The 21,411-nt window shown below is 34.0% G+C and overlaps 2 protein-coding genes and 1 non-coding gene across 4 annotated transcripts; 1 reads left to right on the plus strand and 2 right to left on the minus strand.

Moving 5' to 3' along the window:
* Nucleotides 1-9,998: 9,998 nt before the first annotated feature.
* LOC104216350 (ubiquitin-related modifier 1 homolog 1-like) lies at nucleotides 9,999-14,301 on the plus strand. The gene is made up of 4 exons (XM_009766372.2): nucleotides 9,999-10,547; nucleotides 13,398-13,473; nucleotides 13,588-13,670; nucleotides 14,046-14,301. The coding sequence occupies exons 1-4, from the start codon at nucleotides 10,525-10,527 to the stop codon at nucleotides 14,161-14,163; spliced, it is 300 nt and encodes a 99-aa protein (XP_009764674.1). The 5' UTR covers nucleotides 9,999-10,524; the 3' UTR covers nucleotides 14,164-14,301.
* Nucleotides 14,302-14,968: 667 nt separating this feature from the next.
* On the minus strand, nucleotides 14,969-15,049 carry TRNAL-AAG (transfer RNA leucine (anticodon AAG)). The gene has a single exon. It is a non-coding gene; the product is annotated as a tRNA-Leu (tRNA).
* Nucleotides 15,050-15,261: 212 nt separating this feature from the next.
* On the minus strand, nucleotides 15,262-21,103 carry LOC104216351 (ATPase GET3A-like). Of its 2 annotated transcripts, XM_009766373.2 has the most exons (7): nucleotides 20,672-21,103; nucleotides 19,928-20,052; nucleotides 18,488-18,638; nucleotides 18,200-18,310; nucleotides 16,477-16,615; nucleotides 15,967-16,082; nucleotides 15,262-15,764 (listed from the first exon to the last, which is right to left on the minus strand). In XM_009766373.2, the coding sequence occupies exons 1-7, from the start codon at nucleotides 20,936-20,938 to the stop codon at nucleotides 15,588-15,590; spliced, it is 1,086 nt and encodes a 361-aa protein (XP_009764675.1). In that variant the 5' UTR covers nucleotides 20,939-21,103; the 3' UTR covers nucleotides 15,262-15,587. The 2 variants fall into 2 exon arrangements, with proteins under 2 accessions (XP_009764675.1, XP_070026627.1); XM_070170526.1 differs by lacking the exon at nucleotides 15,262-15,764 and having other exon boundaries at nucleotides 15,961-16,082.
* Between the last annotated feature and the right edge of the window lie 308 nt (nucleotides 21,104-21,411).

Genomic DNA, 21,411 nt, shown 5'->3' on the forward strand with positions numbered 1-21,411 from the left:
TCAATTATAGCATAATTGGCATTTTCGACATAATTGTAGAAGATTTGTAGAAGTTTTAGTCTTCCCAATCTATAATTCATCTACAATTTATCTACAATATATCTACAATTCTACAATTTAACTACAATTTATCTACAATTTCTGGAAATACGTCTTCTTCTTCTTCGAGTTTCAATCTAAAATTCAGTCAAAACCAAGTCTAATCTTCACCAAAACCCCTCAAAATTGAGATATAAACTCCTAAACATATTCCGAATTATTTACAACAACACCCAATCCAAACAAATAATGATTTTTGAAAACCCAAATTTGAATTCAAAGCTTTCAAGCTTTTTAATGGCTATCAATGGCGGAAAATATATGGAAGAACAGATGAAGATGAAGATGAAGATGAAGAACACAAATCTCCTTTCCGTTTGATTACTGGAGCTTCAGTAGCTTGCGTTTTTTGAGAATTGTAATTGAGTGAGAGAAGAGAGATCTCTTTCCGTTGAGGAAGGAGAGAATACGCAGCAATTCGAATTTAATGTTGACAGAATCACACGCAGATCTGGTGCCTTCATTTTAGCGCGTTTTTTATGGCAAAATCTACCTATTTTTGGATTGGTATATAATTTGTAGTAAAAGTATGGACTACACAGGTAAATAACAAATTATGAACATTTTTGGTAATAAGGTTTGATATATGGTATAGATAGGTAAAAATCCCTTTTCTTTTTCCTCTTTGTTTTTTTTTTCTTCTTGTTAATGCATCGCCTGCATAAGCCAAGCCTAATTAATCTTAAGAAAATTAATAGTAGTAATTATCAATAGAGTGATATATTCTGACATTTTCTTCTTTCATGAATTCGTAGTGTGAATTTTAAGATATTTATTTATAATTTTATTTTATACAAATAACCAATTATGTTTCAATCCAAAACAAGACGGATCATGTTCCACTAGTTAAATACTTGAATTCATTAGTCCAATATTAAAAACTTAATTTTTTCTTCTTGAAATCAAAAATTAGAAGAATATATGTGATGCGCAGAATATAATTAATTTATACAACTTTAATCACTTAAAGGGTTGATTACAAAAATCAATAAAGAAATTTAACCTTAAAACTTGCGAATGTCATTGTATATAGATTGTTTGCGCATAAACCGTTGTTTTTTTTAATTACAGTTTATTACTGCTATTTAAATTATCAAAAACTTATTTTTATATTTTGCTTAATACCCTCTCGTTTCCAAATTTAATATCATCTTTTGCATTTTGAGGTTGGAATGTCATATTTAAACATAAAAGTTACATTTAATAGAATTTATTATTTAAATTTTAATTCTGAAGACTATATCTAAATTATAATATCTCATTCTTCCAACTTTATATAAGCTGTATTATTAATATCCTTTATTTAATATCTCTTTTTTTTCCTTTTTCTAAATCTACTTTCCATTTCAATTTCTAGTTTGATTAGTTGGACAGTAAAGCTAATGCCAATATCTTTCAGTTTCCAATGACCTTTTGACGTTTGATTTAAACCAATAATAGAAATACACCTCAATGCCTCCTCCTCAATCATTAACATTAACATTAACTCTTACCTCTTTATGCCAATGCAATCTTATAACTACAGGTTCCCTTATATCCCGTAAAAGAAATCTTATGTTTTGGAATTTGGATGTGCCAACAAAGAAGGTTTACTTATTCTAATAACGCTAAATAAGGTGCATTAGTAATGCAGGGGTTAAAAATACAGGGATTAATAATGCAACCATTAGTTATATAGAGATTATTTCTTATGCATTGTTTGGTGTGGTGTATTAAAAATTAAAATGCATTGCATAATTTTTAAGAAATTTAATTGTTTACAAAAATGCCCTCCATATTCTTTAACTTAAGGGACTTTAAGGATAATTTTGTCTTTAACCATGCTAATGCATGCATTAATAGCCTTTGTATAGCTAATGCCATGGTTTTCTATGCATTAGCTATACATAGGATGTTAGAAATAAAATAATCAAATTGGCTTTGAGGCGTGAAAATCGACTGTCCTTAAAGAGTTATCGCTTGTATACTAATTTAGGGAAAATACAAAACGATTCTCTTCAGGATACAATAAAGCCTGCAGTAACACTTGTGATTTTCTATATACAATTCGTTGGAATTCTTGTGTATTTATAGGCAACCAATAGACCCTTTCAGAAAGATGTCTTGTTTCACAAACAGACACGACTATTTATTCGAATTTTGAATTTAAAGTTCAAATAAATAATTAACTCTAGGATCTCGTGCCTGTTGAGTTAATCTCGTGCCTGTTGAGACAATCTCGTGCCTGTTGAGTCAGTCTCGTACCTGTTGAGACAATCTCGTGCCTGTTGAGACAATCTCGTGCATGTTGAGACAATCTCGTGCCTGTTATGTGCTATTTCATAGTGATCAGTTCCGAGGCTAACAGGCACGGTACGAGTAAGGTCGGTCCCGGGAGTGTTTCACATGACAGGCACAGAACTTCTTTCTTCCGATGTGGGAAGAATCCAACTTCCAACTTGCCAATAACAAACTATCTTACAATCCCCCACTAGTTTGTTATTTCACTTCATAACACTTGTGAATAATTGAAAGTATCTTTTACAGATTTGAACTTTCCTTTAGTGTAAGTATATTAAAGTTTTGACGAAGTTAATGGTATCTTAAGATTTGAACCACAAATCCTTGTGCCAAAACCGAAAATACCACACACACAGCGTTATCTAGTAGCTTAGAAAATCCAGTATTCGCTTTAGCACGTTTACGGCCATGTGCTCATCCTGAATTCATGAATATTTACAAGATCAACCCTTTAAATCTTGCTAGAAGCGGCACCACTTCAATATTCATATAGGTGGAATTAGTTACTATGTCCCTGTTACTCCAGACATTAATAATTCCATTAAGATTAATCAACCTCTTCATGTAACAGTATGCACTTTGGAGTTTGTCTTTATGCCCCTGTTATAACAAGCATTTAACAACTCCTTAACTCCTCATATAACAGTAAGTAGTACAATAGAATTAGGGCTCCTAAAGAGGAGATCAGTGCTTAAACAATACAAGTAACTTGTTATTACCCATTGAACTTATATTGTTAGAGTGTATACTAACTCAAAGTGGGGTTCCCATTCCTTGTATTTAATTTAAGGGTCTCAGCCCCATCCCTCCACAAGTTTGTTGTACTACATCTCTACCTAATGGCTTCGTAAGTGGATCAGCCAAATTCTTATTTGATCTCACATATATTATAGCTATAGCTCCATTTGTAATTAATTCTCTTATATAAGCATGTCTCAAGCTTATATGTCTCGATTTCCCATTATATATTTTATTGTGAGCAACACACATTGTAGTCTCACTATCACAGAATATGGAAATGGCTGGCATAGGTTGTGGCCACAACTTTATATCAAGTAACATATTCCTCAGCCATTCTGCTTCTTTTCCAGCAGCTGCTAATGCAATAAATTCAGATTCCATAGTAGAATGGGAAATACATGTTTGTTTCTTGGATGCCCAACTAATGGCTCCACCGCCTAGAGTAAATATCCATCCTGATGTGGATTTATTATCATTAACACTTGTAATCCAACTTGCATCAGAATATCCCTCTAATACATTAGGAAAACCATTATAGCAAATGCCTAAGTGCTTTGTATATTTTAAATATCCAAGTACTCTACTTATTGCTTTCCAATGATCATTACCTGGATTACTGGTAAACCTTGAAAGTTTACAAACAGCAAATGCAATGTCGGGTCTAGTGCAATGCATTGCATACATCATACTACCTATCGCACTTGCATACTCCAACTGTGCTACTGCTCTTCCAGTATTTGCAGTTAGCTTAACACTAGAATCATAAGGAGTATTATACCCCTTTATTCCTAAATGACTGAATTTAGTAAGGATTTTATCTATATAATGTGCTTGTGACAAAGTCACTTGCTTGTTATCTCTTTTGACCTTGATTCCCAAAATAGTATCAACTTCATTTAAATCCTTCATTTTAAAAACTGAGGTTAGATACTTCTTGGTCTCGGTAATTCCTTGTAGATTCGTACCAAAAATCAGCATGTCATCGACATATAAACAAATTATTACTCCATATTCTTTTGTAAATTTAGAGTAAATGCACTTGTCTGCATTATTATGTACGAATCCGGTTGATAGTATTACACTATCAAATCTTTCATGCCACTGTTTAGGCGCTTGTTTAAGACCATAAAGAGACTTTATCAATTTACAAACTTTCTTCTCGTTTCCCGGAAGAACAAATCCTTCAGGTTGTTGCACATATATTTCTTCACTAAGGTTCCCATTTAAAAAGGTTGTTTTAACATCCATTTGATGTACGTAAAGATCATAGATAGAGGCAAAGGATAAAAGGACTGTAATGGATGTTATTCTTGCAACAGGAGCATATGTATCAAAATAGTCTATGCCTTCCTTTTGAGTGAAACCTTTTGCAACTAATCTTGCTTTGAAGGTTTGGACAGAACCATCTGTATTGTACTTTCTCCTAAAGACCCACTTACAACCTATAGGTTTTGATCCAAGAGGAAGATCAACCAAAACCCAAGTGTTGTTGGATATAATTGAGTCCATTTCATCATTAATGGCCTCTTTCCAAAAGGCAGCGTCTCTAGAAGACATTGCTTCTTGAAACGTCTTTGGGTCTTCTTCAACATTTAATACAATAGGAATTTGATTACAAATATTTGTCCTATCTCCTTCAACAAGAAATACAATAAATTATGAAGAAATAAAATCAGAACCAAGATGTTTTTCTTTTCTTATTCTTTGACTTTTCCTTGGTTCTATTTGCATATCATCACTTCTTTCCTTAGTTTTAATAATTTCAGAAAGCGACAATTTATTAGCATCGATACGTTTTCCATTTATTTCAGTCATTTCATCAACATTGTCATTTATAAATCTATTTTCAATAAATTCAACATGTATAGATTCTATAATGACATTAGATTCTAGATCTAGCAGTCTATAAGCTTTGGAGTGTTGTGCATATCCTACAAAAACACTTTTAATTCCTCTAGGACCCAATTTTGTCCTTTGATGGTCAGGTACTCTATAATAAGATATACACCCCCACACTTTAAAATAATTTAAATTTGGTTTTCTACCATTCCAAAGCTCATAAGGCGAAATATGCATACTTTTTGAAGGCACTCTATTTAAAATATAACATGCAGTTAGTAGTGCTTTACCCCATAAATTATGTGGCAAATGTGCATTAAGTAACATAACATTAACCATATCCACCAAAGTTCTATTTTTCCTTTCCGCTAACCCATTTTGTTGAGGAGTATAAGGGGCACTCATTTGATGTATTAGGCCATGCTCTTCACAGAACTTATTAAATTCATTAGGAAAATATTCTCCGCTTCTATCACTTCGAATAATTTTAATTTTCCTACTCCTTTGATTTTCCACAACAGACTTGTATTCTTTAAACTTTTGAAAAGTTTCGTCCTTAGTTCTAAGTAGGTAAACATATGTAAATCTAGAGAAGTCGTCTATAAAAGTAATAAAATATCTTTTGCCTCCTCTAGTTAATTCTCCATTTAATTCACACAAGTCTGAATGTATTAAATCTAATAGTTCTGTGGATCTTTCAACTTTACGAAATGGTTTCTTTGTCATCTTTGCTTGTATGCAAATTTCACATTTTATATGTTGAGTTTTACATGAGATATAACCATTTTTGGACATATAATTCAAGGAGCCAAAATTTAAATGTCCTAGTCTAGCATGCCATAAACAAGAATCAGACTCAACGATGTAAGCAGAAACATAATTTATTTCATTAATACTCAATTTGAACATGCCGTTACAGTTATAGCCTTTTCCAACAAAAACACCATTCTTAGACACTATTACATGATCAGACTCAATAACTATCTTGAAGCCTTTCTTTGACAGCAAAGCAGCGGACATTAAGTTTTTCTTCATATCAGGAACATGATACACATTCAGTAACGTCAACTTCTGGCCAGATGTGAAGTTAATCTCAATACTTCCTTTTCCAGCAACATCTGCCGCAACATGGTTTCCCATCAAGACTTGTTCAGAATCCTGCACTTCTGCATATGTCTTGAACATCTTCTTGTCATAACAGACATGAATAGTAGCACCCGAATCTAGCCACCAGTCTTGAGTATTTGTAGCAGCGGTAGCCACATTCAACTCTGTGACCATACCAATTTGCATTGCGGAAACCATGGCAACCAGTCCTTGGGCAGAATTTTCCACTAAGTTTGTCTTTTCAGAATTTCCAGATTTTTTAATCTTTCCAGACTTTTCGGTATTGCCTGCATTGAAATTTATTCCTGCCTTTCTATATCTGCAGTCCCGAATCATATGGCCTTTCTTTCCACAATGATGACAACTAAAGTTCTTTCTCTTTTTAAAAGAAGACTTTTTGGAAACTTTCAGATGTTTGTTCCCACTTCCTGAATCATTCTGACTGACAAAATTGACTGCGGAACTCGAAGGCTGACACGAGCACGAGTCTCACTTTCAATTTGAATGTGAGTACGAAATTGTTCCACAGTCATTTTATCCATAGAATGTAGGATTTTCTTTCTATAGTCATTCCAAGAGGAAGGCAATTTCGAAAGAATAGCACCTATTTGAAGTGCATCAGGAATTTTAACTTCAAGATCACTTAGTTTTGATACTAAGATTTGCAGTTCATGAATCTGATCCATTATAGGCCTAGTATCAAATATTTTAAATTCAAAGTACTGCAGAGCCAGGAATTTGTCAATACCTCGTTTTTCATTCTGGTATGCAGTTTGTAGAGCAGTCCAAATCTCTCTTGGCGACTTCAGATTGCAGTAAAGATCATAGAGTCGATCTGTCAAAGTATTCAGAATATGGCCGCGACACAACAGTTCATCATGTTCTCGTTTCTTCCTTTCTTCCTTGACTACGTCAGAATCTTCTACTGTGGGCTCAGGCATCAGAGGCAAGGCAGAATCAAGAACATAGTAGATATTGAGAGCGGACAACAAGAATATCATCTTGTCTCTCCAACGGGTAAAGTTCGTTCCATCAAAGCGATCAAGTTTGATGAACTCCTTCGGATTCTCAACAACAGACATCAATTTCTCCATAGCAGAATAACTCTTTAAGATTGTTAGAAATAAAATAATCAAATTGGCTGTGAGGCGTGAAAATCGACTGTCCTTAAAGAGTTATCGCCTGTATACTAATTTAGGGAAAATACAAAACGATTCTCTTCAGGATACAACAAAGCCTGCAGTAACACTTGTGATTTTCTATATCCACTTCGTTGGAATTCTTGTGTATTTATAGGCAACCAACAGACCCTTTCAGAAAGATGTCTTGTTTCACAAACAGACACGACTATTTATTCGAATTTTGAATTTAAAGTTCAAATAAATAATTAACTCTAGGATCTCGTGCCTGTTGAGTTAATCTCGTGCCTGTTGAGTCAGTCTCGTGCCTGTTGAGACAATCTCGTGCCTGTTATGTGCTATTTCATAATGATCAGTTCTGAGGCTAACATGCACGGTACGAGTAAGGTCGGTCCCGGGAGTATTTCACATGACAGGCACGGAACTTCTTTCTTCCGATGTGGGAAGAATCCAACTTCCAACTTGCCAATAACAAACTATCTTACATAGGATAATACCAAATAAAGTGTATAACTAATGCTTGTATTAGTTATACATATGTTGAAAAAGTGTACCAAACAAAGCATTACTAATACACAAAGCTAATGCATGCATTATTTTCCCTAACACACTTTACCAAACGACCTCTAGAGTACGCGCTTTGCTTGTGTACCCCATCATGATAATATATTTTAAAATAATTAGATAAATATTATATTAAAATTATGTTTGAGTTATAAAATAAAAGTTTACATATTCTAATAAGGAAAGAATTTATATAACATATTTAACATTCAAAAATTATATACAATTCAAATAAGTAAGGATTAAATATACAAAATATAATTAATAAAAAAACTTCGAAATATTAGGGAAACTTAAATGATAATTTTGGGCAAACGATGAAAATGAGTATATAATTACTGATTAACGTGCAATTTATAGTTTTAATTATTGTTCTAATAAAGTTTAAAATTAAATGATGATGATTTTAGACTTCCGTTTTTGGTGCCTCTGATTGAGTTATTAAAGTTATCCGATTCTTCTTTATTTTGAAATTATTTAATAGAATATATTTGATATACATAAATTAAATGATGAGGATGTAATAATAATATCTTTATCTCCTCTAAAGTTAGATATTATATCATTTGAATTACTTGATGTGCATTTGTTTAGTGATATTTTATTAATTAAGTATTTCTGAATTTTGATGTAGAATTAAAGAGTATAATAATATCGGGTAACGGGAATTTATTAGAATATGTATTTATTCTTAGTACATAAATGATATAAAATGAGTGCTTGTTTTTAACGTTGAAAGGTCATTCAACTTTACGTAACTAAATAACTGTTTGATCTATCGATTTCACGTGAATTTATAAATTAATATCCTTTAAATATATCTTTTGAAAAATAATACTATTTGTGCGGCCTATTATTAAATCCCAAAAGTATGGATATTTGTTAATCCATATGCTTTTATCATAATTTCTCAAAGATTTATCAACTAATATAAATAACTTAATATATGAAAAATCACATTGAGTCATTTGTTGGAATCAATGGAAAAAGAAAAAAACTTCCTTTGTTGAGGTGAATAGCCTCAAATTTGGTAGGATTTTTGGAAGCCTTGGTGGTCTAGGTTTAAAATTTTTAATATTCATATAGATTTTACATTGAACTTTCTTTGTTTAAGAATAGAAGTAGCAAATTCATTAATGATCACAAACTCATAAATATTAGTTGTAGTTTATTAATAAAAGGAGATTTAGTACATTTAATAAAATTTTAACTAATTTTGAAGTCCTAAAAATTAGGAAAATAACTAAATTACTGTTTTGCACAATGTGAACTATATTTTTTAAAGGGTAAAAATGACGAACGACATTTCGCTAAGAGTCTTCATACTTTTAATATAGTATAGAAATATATAGATATAGATATTAATGTAATCTAATTGTTTTGTCCAGTTTGGTAAACTAAACAAAGCAATGTGATTGATGAAATATGACACCGTAGCAACAATAAATATTTTTCTCCACTCGATTCTTTCATAAATTAAATAATTTAATAGAGTAAGAATAAATATTAATTAATTAAAATTAAGTGATGTATCTTAATTTGATGTAAATATTTACTGCATAGCTATTAGGAGCAGTTGATAAGTTTGATATATTGCCTGCTTGCTCCTTATATTATTCCATCATACACTATCAGAACTTGCTTTTCACTGCACAAACAATCTTGTAAATTTACTTTCTCTCCTAATGTAACTCATAATTCACTTATGTATTTACCAGCTTCCCTTAGACTCTGTCGCCCATGCCTTTTCTAGTTTTATGACAAAGTTTATTCTATTGGAAGGATTATTACGTATGGAATACTTTAGTTTGATATATTATAGATCATAAAGACGGAAATATTTATATTGAATTATATAATTTATTATAATGACGAGAATGTATAAACAATTATCACGACTAAATAATTAAAATTTTATATACGAATGTGTATGTATTGGTCAAAATCTGACCGTCACGATCAAATTGACCAACGTCCCGCCTAAGTGACTGGGCTAACTGTATTGGTCAAAATCTGACTGTCACGATCGAACTGACCAACGTCCCGCCTAAGTGACTGGGCAGTGAAAGATAGCATACCCCACTCTGCATCCCTTTTCCGACATCCGTCAAGTCGGAAGAAGCAGCGCCTAAAGAGACGACCGAGACACATTGGAGGCAAGAGGGCGTCGGCCCAAGTAAAGGACAAGAGTGACTTGACTATATATAGTAAGGGAAAATCTTCGATTAAGGGGACTATTCCCCCCTTCTCTCTCCCAAGCTCTCCTCTTGTATTCTTGATCGGAAAGAAGTAATCTACAAAAGAACATCTAAAGCTATCTCCCCATCGATCGATGGGAGACACAATATTGAATTTCAATAAGATCATTTACATCTCTTTTATCCTATATGTGATCTACGCTATTAGCTCTTTGATCTTGAATTAATTATGTCTGACTAAGATTTACCCCTTCATCTTATTTGATTGATTTGTTAAAAAAAGTTTCGATATATTTTGAGTCAAATAATGTATATCATGGTTTACGTGTAAATACTAAGTGGAAAAAAAGAAAACAAGAAAGAAATGAGAAATATCTAGATTAATCGGAAGAAAAATCAAGGAAATAGAAAAGAAAGAGAAAAAGATTACGGGAATAATAAACAGCTCTAAAAGACGGTCTGCTTCAACTTTCAACCGTCCCGATAAACCCTACAAATCAAGTCGTCCATCTATCTCCCTCCTAAGGTTTTGATCTTTTCATAAACCTCAAATAGAGATGCAGTTGACGCTCGAATTCGGGTAATTTTTTAGTATTTTTCTTTTATATGTTGTATCGAATCTATATTTCGTCTTTTAATGGTACATCCAAATTCAGCTAATTTTCAAGTATTTGATTAGAGTTGTTCCAATCCTGGGATGTAATCTCTGCAAGATTAGATTTTTAGCTGAAACCCTTTACAGGTTAGCTGAAAAGGGAAAGTTGATATATAAGGTTTTTGGATGGGCGATTTATGAATTTTGGAAGCCTTAAAGACATTTGGGACTAAACAAACTGTTGAAAGATTTAATCTTGTTTGCAATATATGTTCCAGTTTTCTGTTTCTTGCTAATTCTTGACACAATCAGCCTCTTTCCTATGTATTTGATTTACTACTTTGTTTTTCCCGTGCTACTGAGAGAGTGGCACTTAGTGTCTTTGGATTATTTTTGAGGGCTAACGAAACCCCAAGCAAGAGCACTTAGATATTAGTAAGTCACTGCTCCAAATTTGATTCTTATTCCTCCGTAACACAGCCATATTAGTATGAATGCATGGACGAACAATGGTGAAGTCAGGAATTTCCCTAAGGGTGTCCAATTTGAGAGAAGTAAAAATAATTCACCTACAAAGGGTGTTGAATATATATTATATACCTCTAAAACCTAATACTTTACCTATATTCACAGTGTATTGGTTCGACGAAGGGTGTTCCCATCCTTAGGACAATGTAGCTTCGCCACTGTGGACGATGAGGATTCAAATATCTGACCTGACTAGTTTCGAATTGTAGTTGCTTGATTGAGCAATATGGGAGACACTCATATAGTCTATCTTCGTTCCCTCTGTAATATCATTTGTGTGCTTGTTTTTGCTGTACTAAAGAGGACCGTGTTTGAGTGCCTGCATAATGTTTGCTATATTTCATTAGCTTATAGCTATTAGTTTCAGCTGTTCATGCATAAAGTGGGATATTTGAGTTTAATATTTAGTCTCACACAGGAATTCTCTTTTTATTTTTTATTTTTAGATGTCACAAAAAGCTGCCTTTTTTATGAAGCTTTAGTTAAATGATGTTGTAAATTTTATGCTATATACACCATTTAGCTGGTCTTTTACTAGATGAATATTGCAAACTAGAGCCCTTACTCCATGAGTTGCTATTTGCTTGAGAAGAATTACCTATTGTGTTGCATTGCTGTTAGCTTTTTACGGTGTTCTAAAGGTAACTTATTCCTTTGCCGGAGCAAATTGGGATCTTACAATCGAAGTCCGTACGTACTTCATGAAAATCAGGAAGAACATTAGTAATGGCAATTTGCAAATAACTGAGCATATTAATGATGGAAAAATGGAAATTGGGTCCAAATCATGAAACTCTTGAGAGATGGAATTTGCATAGTGTTCAAGCTCTTTCTTTTTTCTCGGGTTGGTTAGCTGATTTTTTTTTTGAATAACTTGAACTTTGTTCTAATATGTCGGGGTGTCAGTGGTTCGGTTCAGCCCGTTATTTTATAGAATTTGTACCATACCAATTTTTCGGTTATTCTATTATATATAACCACAATTAGACTTTTCGAAACCGTCCCGATCATATCGGTTTCTCTTCGATATCGGTTCGGTTAATTTTTGGTATTTTTTTAAATGTCATGTAAAAGTCACCAGTAGAACTAGAATGCAATAACATATGTTCTTTAATAGGACTTAGCAAATCTTTCTAAACATTTTTATTGTTTAAAGGGTGATGAACTAAAAAAACATGAAAAATGGCAGAGTACTGATCCATCAACTATTCTACAACAATGTAAAAGAAACCAAGCAAAGACAGAGAAAATATAAATCACACGAGTGGAAAGATATTAACCAGGCAGAAACTCATAATAAAGTCTATAGAAGATTAAATATTCAAAAGGATAAATCTAAATTATATGAAAGGAAACATCTTCAATGCATTGTAGTTTGCTACTCATAATCACTAAAATATGTTGGGTCTTGCTAATGAAGATGCTGGAAATAACTTAGTTTAAGTAGAAGTAGCATAATAGGTTTTAGTAATTAATATTTTGAGTTAAATTACTTGTTTGCTTGTAACTATTTTCATAATTCCAAGGTCCAAAGAAAAATGTAATGCTTTATTATTTTTAAACCTACTGTATAAATATATTTTCCACATGTAAAATTTATTCGGTACGGTTCGGTATTTTTATAAAATAAAAAACCTACCCTAGTTATTGATACGGTTATAGGTTTAGATAAAAACTTACGGTTTTTTTAAAAGAAACCTAAAAATCGATTCGGTGCGGTACAGTTCGGTCGGTTTAGTCGGTTTTTAAATATCCATTCACACATGTGTAACATGTAGAAGAATTTGTTCTAATAAATAACCCTTGGAGGTCTTGACTCTTCAGATTTAAGATGTAGCAAGTTGCTTTTCAGCATAATGATTTTGTTCAACACCTTGGAATGTTTGAGTTTTGACTCCAAAATTTAAAAGGACGTCATTGTTAGCAGAGTGGTATCATTTACCATCTTCTGTAAATGCTTGTTATACATGATGGGATAGTGCAGTGACTATTGCCTATGATTCTACCTTGTTACTTCTATTTGTAGTTGTTCAGTGACCTAGCAGTGTGTCAAGGATAACATCTTAACATCTGTGTTGTGTAAATGTGGATAAAATTTTGAAACTCATATCTAGTGATGGTGGGACAGAATTTCGTGACCTTATATCTACTACTTGAAAGTATATTCAGGAATTGCCATTTCTTGTCAGTATGACACTCGTTGATTAGCCTTTATGTGTTCTTTTCTACTTTCTTTTAAAATGCCTTACCATACACATCTGACCTCTATTGACATCTTCCAATTATGCTTTTACTTCCAAAACTCAGGGGAGGGTTGGAACTTCTTTGTGATTCCGTGAAGATCCATAACATTAATGTTGACCCTCAAGATGGAGAGAAGCAGGTGCAGTTTCATCTCTAATAAATGTTGTTCATACATAGATCAAATTAAGCGTGTACTTTCATCTGTCTAGGGGAGCAGTTGTGTGATTCCTTTTTCATTCTTTTCCTTAACCAGATGACGATGAAAAACTTGCTCACTTGGGTTCGCACCAATTTGATCAAGGAGAGGCCTGAAATGTTTATGAAAGGAGACTCGGTGTAAGTTGGATTAACTTTTTACCCATCCTGCTTACCTTACTGCATAGCGGAACATGCTAAGTGAAATGATGCCACCATCAAATATAGTGCCAATCATGCTAAGTAGAACATGTGTTGAAAATGCAACAACTTTGCACCAACTTGATGCTAAGGCAGTATACGAGTCAGTAATCCTTTAGTACAAAACTAAAAAGGATTATTCTTGTAAAGATTCTATGAAATCTAACATGCTATTTTCATCCTGTAGGATATACAGTGCCAATTTATGTTGACACCTCCTTGTCCCATATCTTGTTTGAACACGTACATACTTGCACACTTACACGAGCCAAGAGGAAACAGAAGATAGCTTTTTATAACTTGTATTTGTTGCAGGAGGCCTGGGGTTCTAGTCCTTGTAAATGACACTGATTGGGAACTAAGTGGCCAGCTTGAAACAGTGCTGGAAGAGAAGGATAACGTTGTTTTCATCTCAACATTGCATGGCGGTTGATGTTGATATTATACATCAGGAGCTTCAAAAAATTCAGACTCTAATAGAACTTTGGTCATTAATCATGTCATGTACTAGTCAACAATGAAGTGTATTGAATGTATGATGCTAATATAAGTGCATTTTGATTACTGATTCCATTCTGTCCTGGCACCTTGGCAGAAGGAAAATGATACAAATGCTTTACCTTGAATCATTACGAAGAAATTTTTGGTTGAGCCAAATTCACAAAGATTTACTAGTCTTAAATACCAATAGGAATGGTATAACAAAAAAGCACAAATTTTTAACATATCCCAGAAACATATATGAGCAGAACTAAGAAATGTCGATTCCGAAATGAGTCGGTTAAAATCTATAAATTCAGAGGTCGCATCTTATTAGAGCTATGTATATATAAAAGTATATATTTATACTAAATTAGCATTCAATGCCACAAAATAGTAGTGGATGTAGTGAACATAAAAATAGAAGTTATTGTGGAGAAGATGATAGTAAAACTACTACTGTGGTCTGAAATGCTAAATTACCACAAGGAGAAAAGAATACTTCTTACACTAAACAAGTGCTTTCTTACTTGGTTCTCATCTCTGGTAAATATTCAAAAAACGATTTCTAATTGATCTATCCACCATAACCTCTGGTTTACTCGTGACGTATTACGTGTAGAGCTTACGTTTTAGAGTATTTCTCTTTGGTTTTATTGCGTCTGGCGATTTGTCTTCAAGGTATATGAAGCTTAACTTTTATACTCCATTATATTCTAGAGAAGCAGGGGAAAAAAGCAATAAAAGAAACATCAGATTGTTGAGAGTGGGATTTGAACCCACGCCCTTTCGGACCAGAACCTTAATCTGGCGCCTTAGACCAACTCGGCCATCTCAACATCACTGTCTATGAGGGTGTTTAGAATATTAGAATCTCAGTTTATGCGGATTAAAGGAAATTAACAGGCTTCTTGTTTCATGGTTATAAAAAGTAAACATTTGTCTTACCTTTTTAAGGATTTAATAATTGATCGAAGAGAATTACACCTAATTCTCAACAAAAGAACAAATCAAAATAAGGTAACACAAACCTTCTCACTATAGTTCACGATTGGAATAAAAATGTGCTCATCATCTCCAAGAAACTTTCACTGCCTTTTAGGTTCACTACATAAATACTGGCTTCATCATTTGGTTTACATCTAATGAGACCATTGGTCCCTTTTCCTCTACAAGTACATTGTAAGCCTAAATGACCCGACTTATTAACTTATCAAAGGTACAAAAGAACCTCCCCAAAAATAAATGAAACAATCGTACATGAAAATCCTCTTGAAAAATACACAAGTATTCATTCAATGATACTTCCCTTGATAAAAATACAAAAGCGACCAAGCCGAAACAACACGCTCCATCGCCCAGGTCGTCTGAGATTGGTTATACCTTCTGTTTGCCTTTTCTAACTTTCTCTAATTCTGCTTCAGCATCTTTCAACTGTTCTTTCAATGAAGCTACTCTATTCTCCAGCTCTTCCACCGAACCTCGAGCAAGAGAAGGCTTGTATGGTGTTATAAAATGATGCGAAAATCCTTTTAGGGCTTCAACCCCACAAACCTATCAAAAAATAACTCATCAATGAGCAGACTGGTACAAAAGGTTCTCACATTGGTGGTATGCTGCAGTTTTTTTCATGTTATGGCTACTAGAGAAGATTCATGAATTTATGATCAGTAATTTTTTTTTCTCAGTACAAGGAGAATATAAATCAGTAAAAAAAGGAAGAAGCAGATATCTATGCGCAAGAGCATCTTCATACCTCTTGTGGGAGCAAAGGCAACTTCGTAATGTTAAAGTCGTCATATAACATGTAGAACTGATCCAAGTATTTCTGTTGCATCCGCATTCTAGCCTTCAGCAACTTGGATTCAACAACTGAAAAGGATTACAACTCTTACAAATTAGTTTATCACATCAAGCAGAAGAAATTAGAACTCTTTTTGACCTAATTTATATGAGATCGATTGGGAACTTAAAACATTAGTTTACTACATACAGTACAACAACAGTAGTGGAAGAACATATTAACATATTAATTGAGTAGTTTTAAAAGTTTGAATTCGATTAGGTACATCAATTTGAGTTCTTGGAACAAGTAAGTTGTATGAATAAAATTACTGACAGAAGGGTGTCGCACTTTTGGAACTTCCCAAAATTAAAAAAGCGTCATACTATATAGCACGGGTCAAGGCACAGGGAATATTAATGCAATGAAATGTACAAGCCAAATGAAAATTAACGAAAAAAAGGAAAGAAGATGGAACTGTACCTTCTTCGTCGAAAATCACTTGGTTAATTATAATGTTGTGCGTATCAATCTCAAATTTAGCAAGTTCCTGAACTAGTCTTTCAGTCTCATATAGAGAGAGGAATTCCGGAATGCAAACACAAACAAATGTTGTCAAGTCCTATTAAAAGAGGAAAAAGAAAAATGGTGTTAATGCATCAGTTGAACTTGATAACACAGTGGAGGTTTAAGTGAACAAAGAACAAAAGAATATTCAGCATTCAGCATCTGGTGAGACACATCTGTAACCTTTTTTTTCTTTCCTTTATGAAGGGGAAGGTGGTATTTAACTTTTACCTTATCAAAAAAAAGGGGAAGGTGGTATGCTCCAGCAATTATAATACACGCACAAAAGCTACAGAATTTGAATCAACATGCAATAACAGCAGATTCCTCCACAATCAAAGTAAAAGAAGCAGAACAAATGTATTGAATATATCAATATGCCTTGCTCCCCACTTCAAAATAACTCATTGTTTCAAACTTTAGAAAACACAGGAACCAGTTAGGTGTCAAAGTTCAGACCTTAATAATGAAGAACTACACAAATAACTAGAAGTGAGAACTATTTACAACTGAAACATTAGGATAAATAGTTATCTAACCAACAATACAAGGCTGCATGAACTCTTTACTGTGCAACCAATTTTAATGATGGTTCAAAGAAGCAACAGATATTCGAAATAGTAGCATCCAGCAGATACGAGAGATGCACAACTTAGAAAATTTAATGAGTCCGTTACTTCAGTCTTGGTTTTAGCAAATTTCTTTCTCACCCATGGTACTCTGTTTCTAGTCCAAGCAAACTTATCCCCACCGCCAAAAGACAATATAAAACCACCCCTAAAATAGAGTGAAACACGGAGTAATACCAAATTACCAACAGAAAAGGTTCAAATTTAGTTGTACAGCTTGTATTTGTCTCCGGTGACCGGTCAAAGAGTAAAGGAGCTGTATCTTCCGTTAAAACACGAGATTCTAGTAGACGAGATCCTGCAAAAGGATATTCTGGCACCACTTTCCCTAAATTTGTTGATTGCTAACTTAAACTTCACCTGTTTCCTTAGGTCCAAAGGCAAATGAATCTCTGACATTAAACTAATTTGTGACACTAGGCTTGGCCCAGCAACAATTACACCCTCCCTCCCAATTTATTTGGTAGCATTTGACTGGACACATATTTTATGAAAGAAATGAAGACTTTCGACACATAAGCTAAATACACATCCAGTACCAAAAGTACCTTTCCGATTGGTCCATATATCATGTCAATTCCTACAAAAGCATAGCATTGAAAGCAAAATGGTAACATAAAGATCATGAAGTTTCTAAATAGAGGAAGGTGCCAATTGTTTTGCGAGCCAAAGAAAGGGAAGAGTGCCAATGAATTGGGACAGAGGGAGCACATGAAAGTGTCTTCATAAGAATGGTAATTTATTGCTCCCAGGGCTTTGATTCAATGTTAAGGATGCACAGCATGGGGATGTGTGGATTGGAGCGCACGTTACAATTTTGAACCCTACCATTGAAATGAAAGCTCGAATTTCTGTGGGAGCCGATTAGAGGGACGGGTCCATACTCCCTAAGTTTCGAACTTGTGGGCAAACCGGGTTGCGCTAGCTACCTCACAGCAGATTTCTTGGTTATCAACCCAAAAGAAAAGGAAAGAAAAGAAGGAATGACGATCTTGAGGTACGAATCTCACCGGATCCTTAAACTGTTTGTTCACTTCTTCAATAATTTCTTTCATGCCTTCAAGCTTGCCAAGGATAGCAGCCTCCCCAAATTCTTCATCAACACCCAATAGGCGAGTCATCTGCAATAGACAAACTTTAGTAAATTTCTCTGTTTTCCTTTCTTGCAAACAGCATCAACCTTGAACTTAAAATTAGCAGCTTAGCGGGGGATTTTTATAGGGAAAAAAAATATGGAAAATGGACTTTTGGGCTGTGTCCGTGGTTAGGTGGGTAATTTTATTTCGAGGGGTGATTACCTGACTCAGCACACCTCCGAATCTACTCTTCAAACTCATCACTTTGGCAAGCCCTTTCTCTAGAGTCGATGGGAATTGTAATAGCCGAAGAGTATGCCCTGTTGGGGCTGTATCAAACACTATTACCGAGTAGTCCATGGTTTGCACCAATCTGGAAAGAAACGAATGGAAAAAAAGTTATAGCCCAATTTGATTAACAAGCCAGCAGTGTTAACCTACTGATAAACAAATATATCGGCCTCCAGACAAATGTAAGAAAGTAGTCACATTTAAGCACTACGGATGTACCATAAGAAAATGAACTTCGAACCAAAAGGGTTAGAAGGATCTCAACAAATTAATGAATCAGATGTCCAGGAAAAAGAATAGTCATGATGATCACTTTCAGTTGAAATAACATCCCTTGTCCAATTTCGTTTATATCTAGTGATGTGTCAATTAGAGGGGTCGTTAACTAGTGCAGTTTGATACCTCCTTAAGCGTCATCGTCTAGTGGAATCACTCTTGTCCTTCTTTCAAATTCAAGACTGGCTCTTTACATATGTGATGGAGGGCACATGTTATGGATCCAGATCCACAGACACCCTATCGGGTTGTCGGGGTTACCGTTAAATTATGAAGTGCATTGAGATAGCTGTCCCCTATTCCTCTTCTAGTGGGTCTAGTATGGTGATGATAGGGGCCCTTTTAATACAGGATAGGTCTCTTGGATTAAACGGATCAGGCCAACTAGGTCTATATACTTTTTTGATAAGTAACTAGGCCTAAATACTAAAAGACAGTTTTTTATGTCATCCAGAGTAGGAAGCTTTTTCTAGGATCTCCTAAAGTAGAGCAGTATTGAGTCCTCTATTTACCACATAACAAAACAGATCTTCATCCATGGATGTATAAACAACTATTGAAGGTTGGTTTAATATCTTGTTCTCCTGATAAGCAAGTGAAGGGCAATTTGATCCGAGGATACCAAGAAACCATGAACAACAAAATACGTTCTTTGTGTATTCGTGTAGTGAATCTTCCAAAACCTAGACTCATTGATTTTTGGATCACTTGTAGCTCTTCCGGCACTTTATATAGTTTTACTATAATATATCTCCCATAAACAAAAAGCCTAAATAAAGGCCATGCTGTGGCAACTAAATTACTGCTCAATGTACATTCAAGTCCATCAACTAGATAAGATACTGTAAATTGGCTCAATCTTTTCATCCAGTGTTTAGGGGATACGATACATCCAAAGAGCCTTTCATACAGTGCAATATACTAATTTCACATCATTATCCTCCTAATTCCATGCTACCATAATTGCATAGTGTCAAATGAGGCTTAACGCAAGAATAAATCTTTATCACTTTCAAATAAATTTGGGGTTCATAAAACATTTATCCCCAAGAAAGTTAACAATCATGGTATTTATTACAAAGGGATACCAATTACTTTAGCATCTCCGCAAAACTCATAGCTTCATCGATCCCAGGGATTGCGTTTGTCAAATCAGACAAAAAGTCGTCCATACCATCTGAAGTGACTGAGTCTTCTTTCTCCACAGTTGGATCAATTTCCTAAATAACGCAAGTTCAATCAAAAAATCAAGACCAGCAACAGCATATTAGGTTAAAAAAGAAATTGACCATACATTCAAACTGCCAGGAAGTTGTCATAAATTATCCAGTAAAGGTCACTCCTTGAATTCAATACACCCCAATATAAACACGAGACTTAAGCTTGGTAAAGCTGAGTACTATTACTTAATACAAAAGGGCCTAAAATCAATTCCAGCAAACGTCTCCTCCACACCCACTAAATTAACAACCCCCCCCCCCCCACACACACAAAAACAAACAAACAAAAAAAGGAGTTCGGAGTATTAAAGTTCTAACCTTTGTTTTTGTCTCAATTCAAAATGAATTTTCCTTAAATTTCTCAATTCATGCATGAAGGAAAGACACAATTTTTGTTACTAAGCAAAACTATAACAAAATTGTAGTACCTGTTTCATTCCCTAAACAATAAAGGTGGCATTTTTTTTCTGTAACAACTATTAACCCACAATACCAAGAGCACCAAATTCACAAGTGATACACAATTAATTAATTCCAAGAAGAAGCAAACAAGATCCAAATAAAAATTTGAGCTTTAAAGGAAAAGGGGTGTAAAAAAAAAAAGAAAGAAGAAGAATACCATGGCATACAAATTGGAGAAGCCATTGACAAGGGTAGGAGACTTGGTAAAGCGTTGTTGGAAGGCATCACTGAGATTGTGAGCAGGGTCAGTAGATATAATGAGAACTGAGGATCTGACCTGAGAAAGAAGGATACCAAGAATTGAACTACATGTAGTTTTGCCAACCCCACCTTTACCCCCTACAAATACCCACTTCAGTGTATCTTGCTCTAGCACGTTTTGCACTGTGGCTTCCGGTAAATCTTGATTATTATTGGAAGCCATGAATATAGTCAGACTTGGATTTTGGTATTTTTGTTTTCCTCTACCTAGTTATTGTGGAGACTTGTACAAAACCCAGAAGACTAGGGAGAGAAAATTTATGGTTGATTATTTGTTTGAGACAGACGTAAGGGATCTGGCCGCCTCGTCCCCCACAGTCTTTGAGGCATAAATTAAGTAACAAAATTTTAGAGGTTAATGTAGAGATTTTCACAATTAAATCTAATTTATGTAGGTTGTAACATTTTTAATAAAAACAATTTAATTTTCAAGTTATTAGTTCTCGTGAAGTGATGGAAAACATTCAATGTAATCGAAAGGAGAAAAAAAGATTTGTCCTTCTATACAACTACTCATTTATGTTTAACTTCAGAATGAATACTTTCTTTTTATTTTGCTATAACAATTATTTACCCTATATGTGAAGATTAGCCAATTACAATAAGTTGTTTTTTTATATATATTATTACAATAAT

The sequence above is a fragment of the Nicotiana sylvestris genome, chromosome 1 (assembly GCF_000393655.2).
Source record: "Nicotiana sylvestris chromosome 1, ASM39365v2, whole genome shotgun sequence".
NCBI lineage: Eukaryota > Viridiplantae > Streptophyta > Magnoliopsida > Solanales > Solanaceae > Nicotiana > Nicotiana sylvestris.

Bases quoted from the DNA above. Each gene is read 5' to 3' on its own strand.
- LOC104216351 (XM_009766373.2), bottom strand. From the start codon at position 20,938: ATGGCTTCCAATAATAATCAAGATTTACCGGAAGCCACAGTGCAAAAC. The intron at 18,639-19,927 runs GTAATTGGTATC...GTTTCTTTCCAG, and splicing joins AGTTTTGCGGAGATGCTAAA to ATTGGTGCAAACCATGGACT. The intron at 16,616-18,199 runs GTGAGATTCGTA...CTCTTTTAATAG, and splicing joins ACAAACAGTTTAAGGATCCG to GACTTGACAACATTTGTTTG.
- LOC104216350 (XM_009766372.2), top strand. From the start codon at position 10,525: ATGCAGTTGACGCTCGAATTCGG. The intron at 10,548-13,397 runs GTAATTTTTTAG...TCCAAAACTCAG, and splicing joins CAGTTGACGCTCGAATTCGG to GGGAGGGTTGGAACTTCTTT. The intron at 13,474-13,587 runs GTGCAGTTTCAT...TTCCTTAACCAG, and splicing joins CTCAAGATGGAGAGAAGCAG to ATGACGATGAAAAACTTGCT.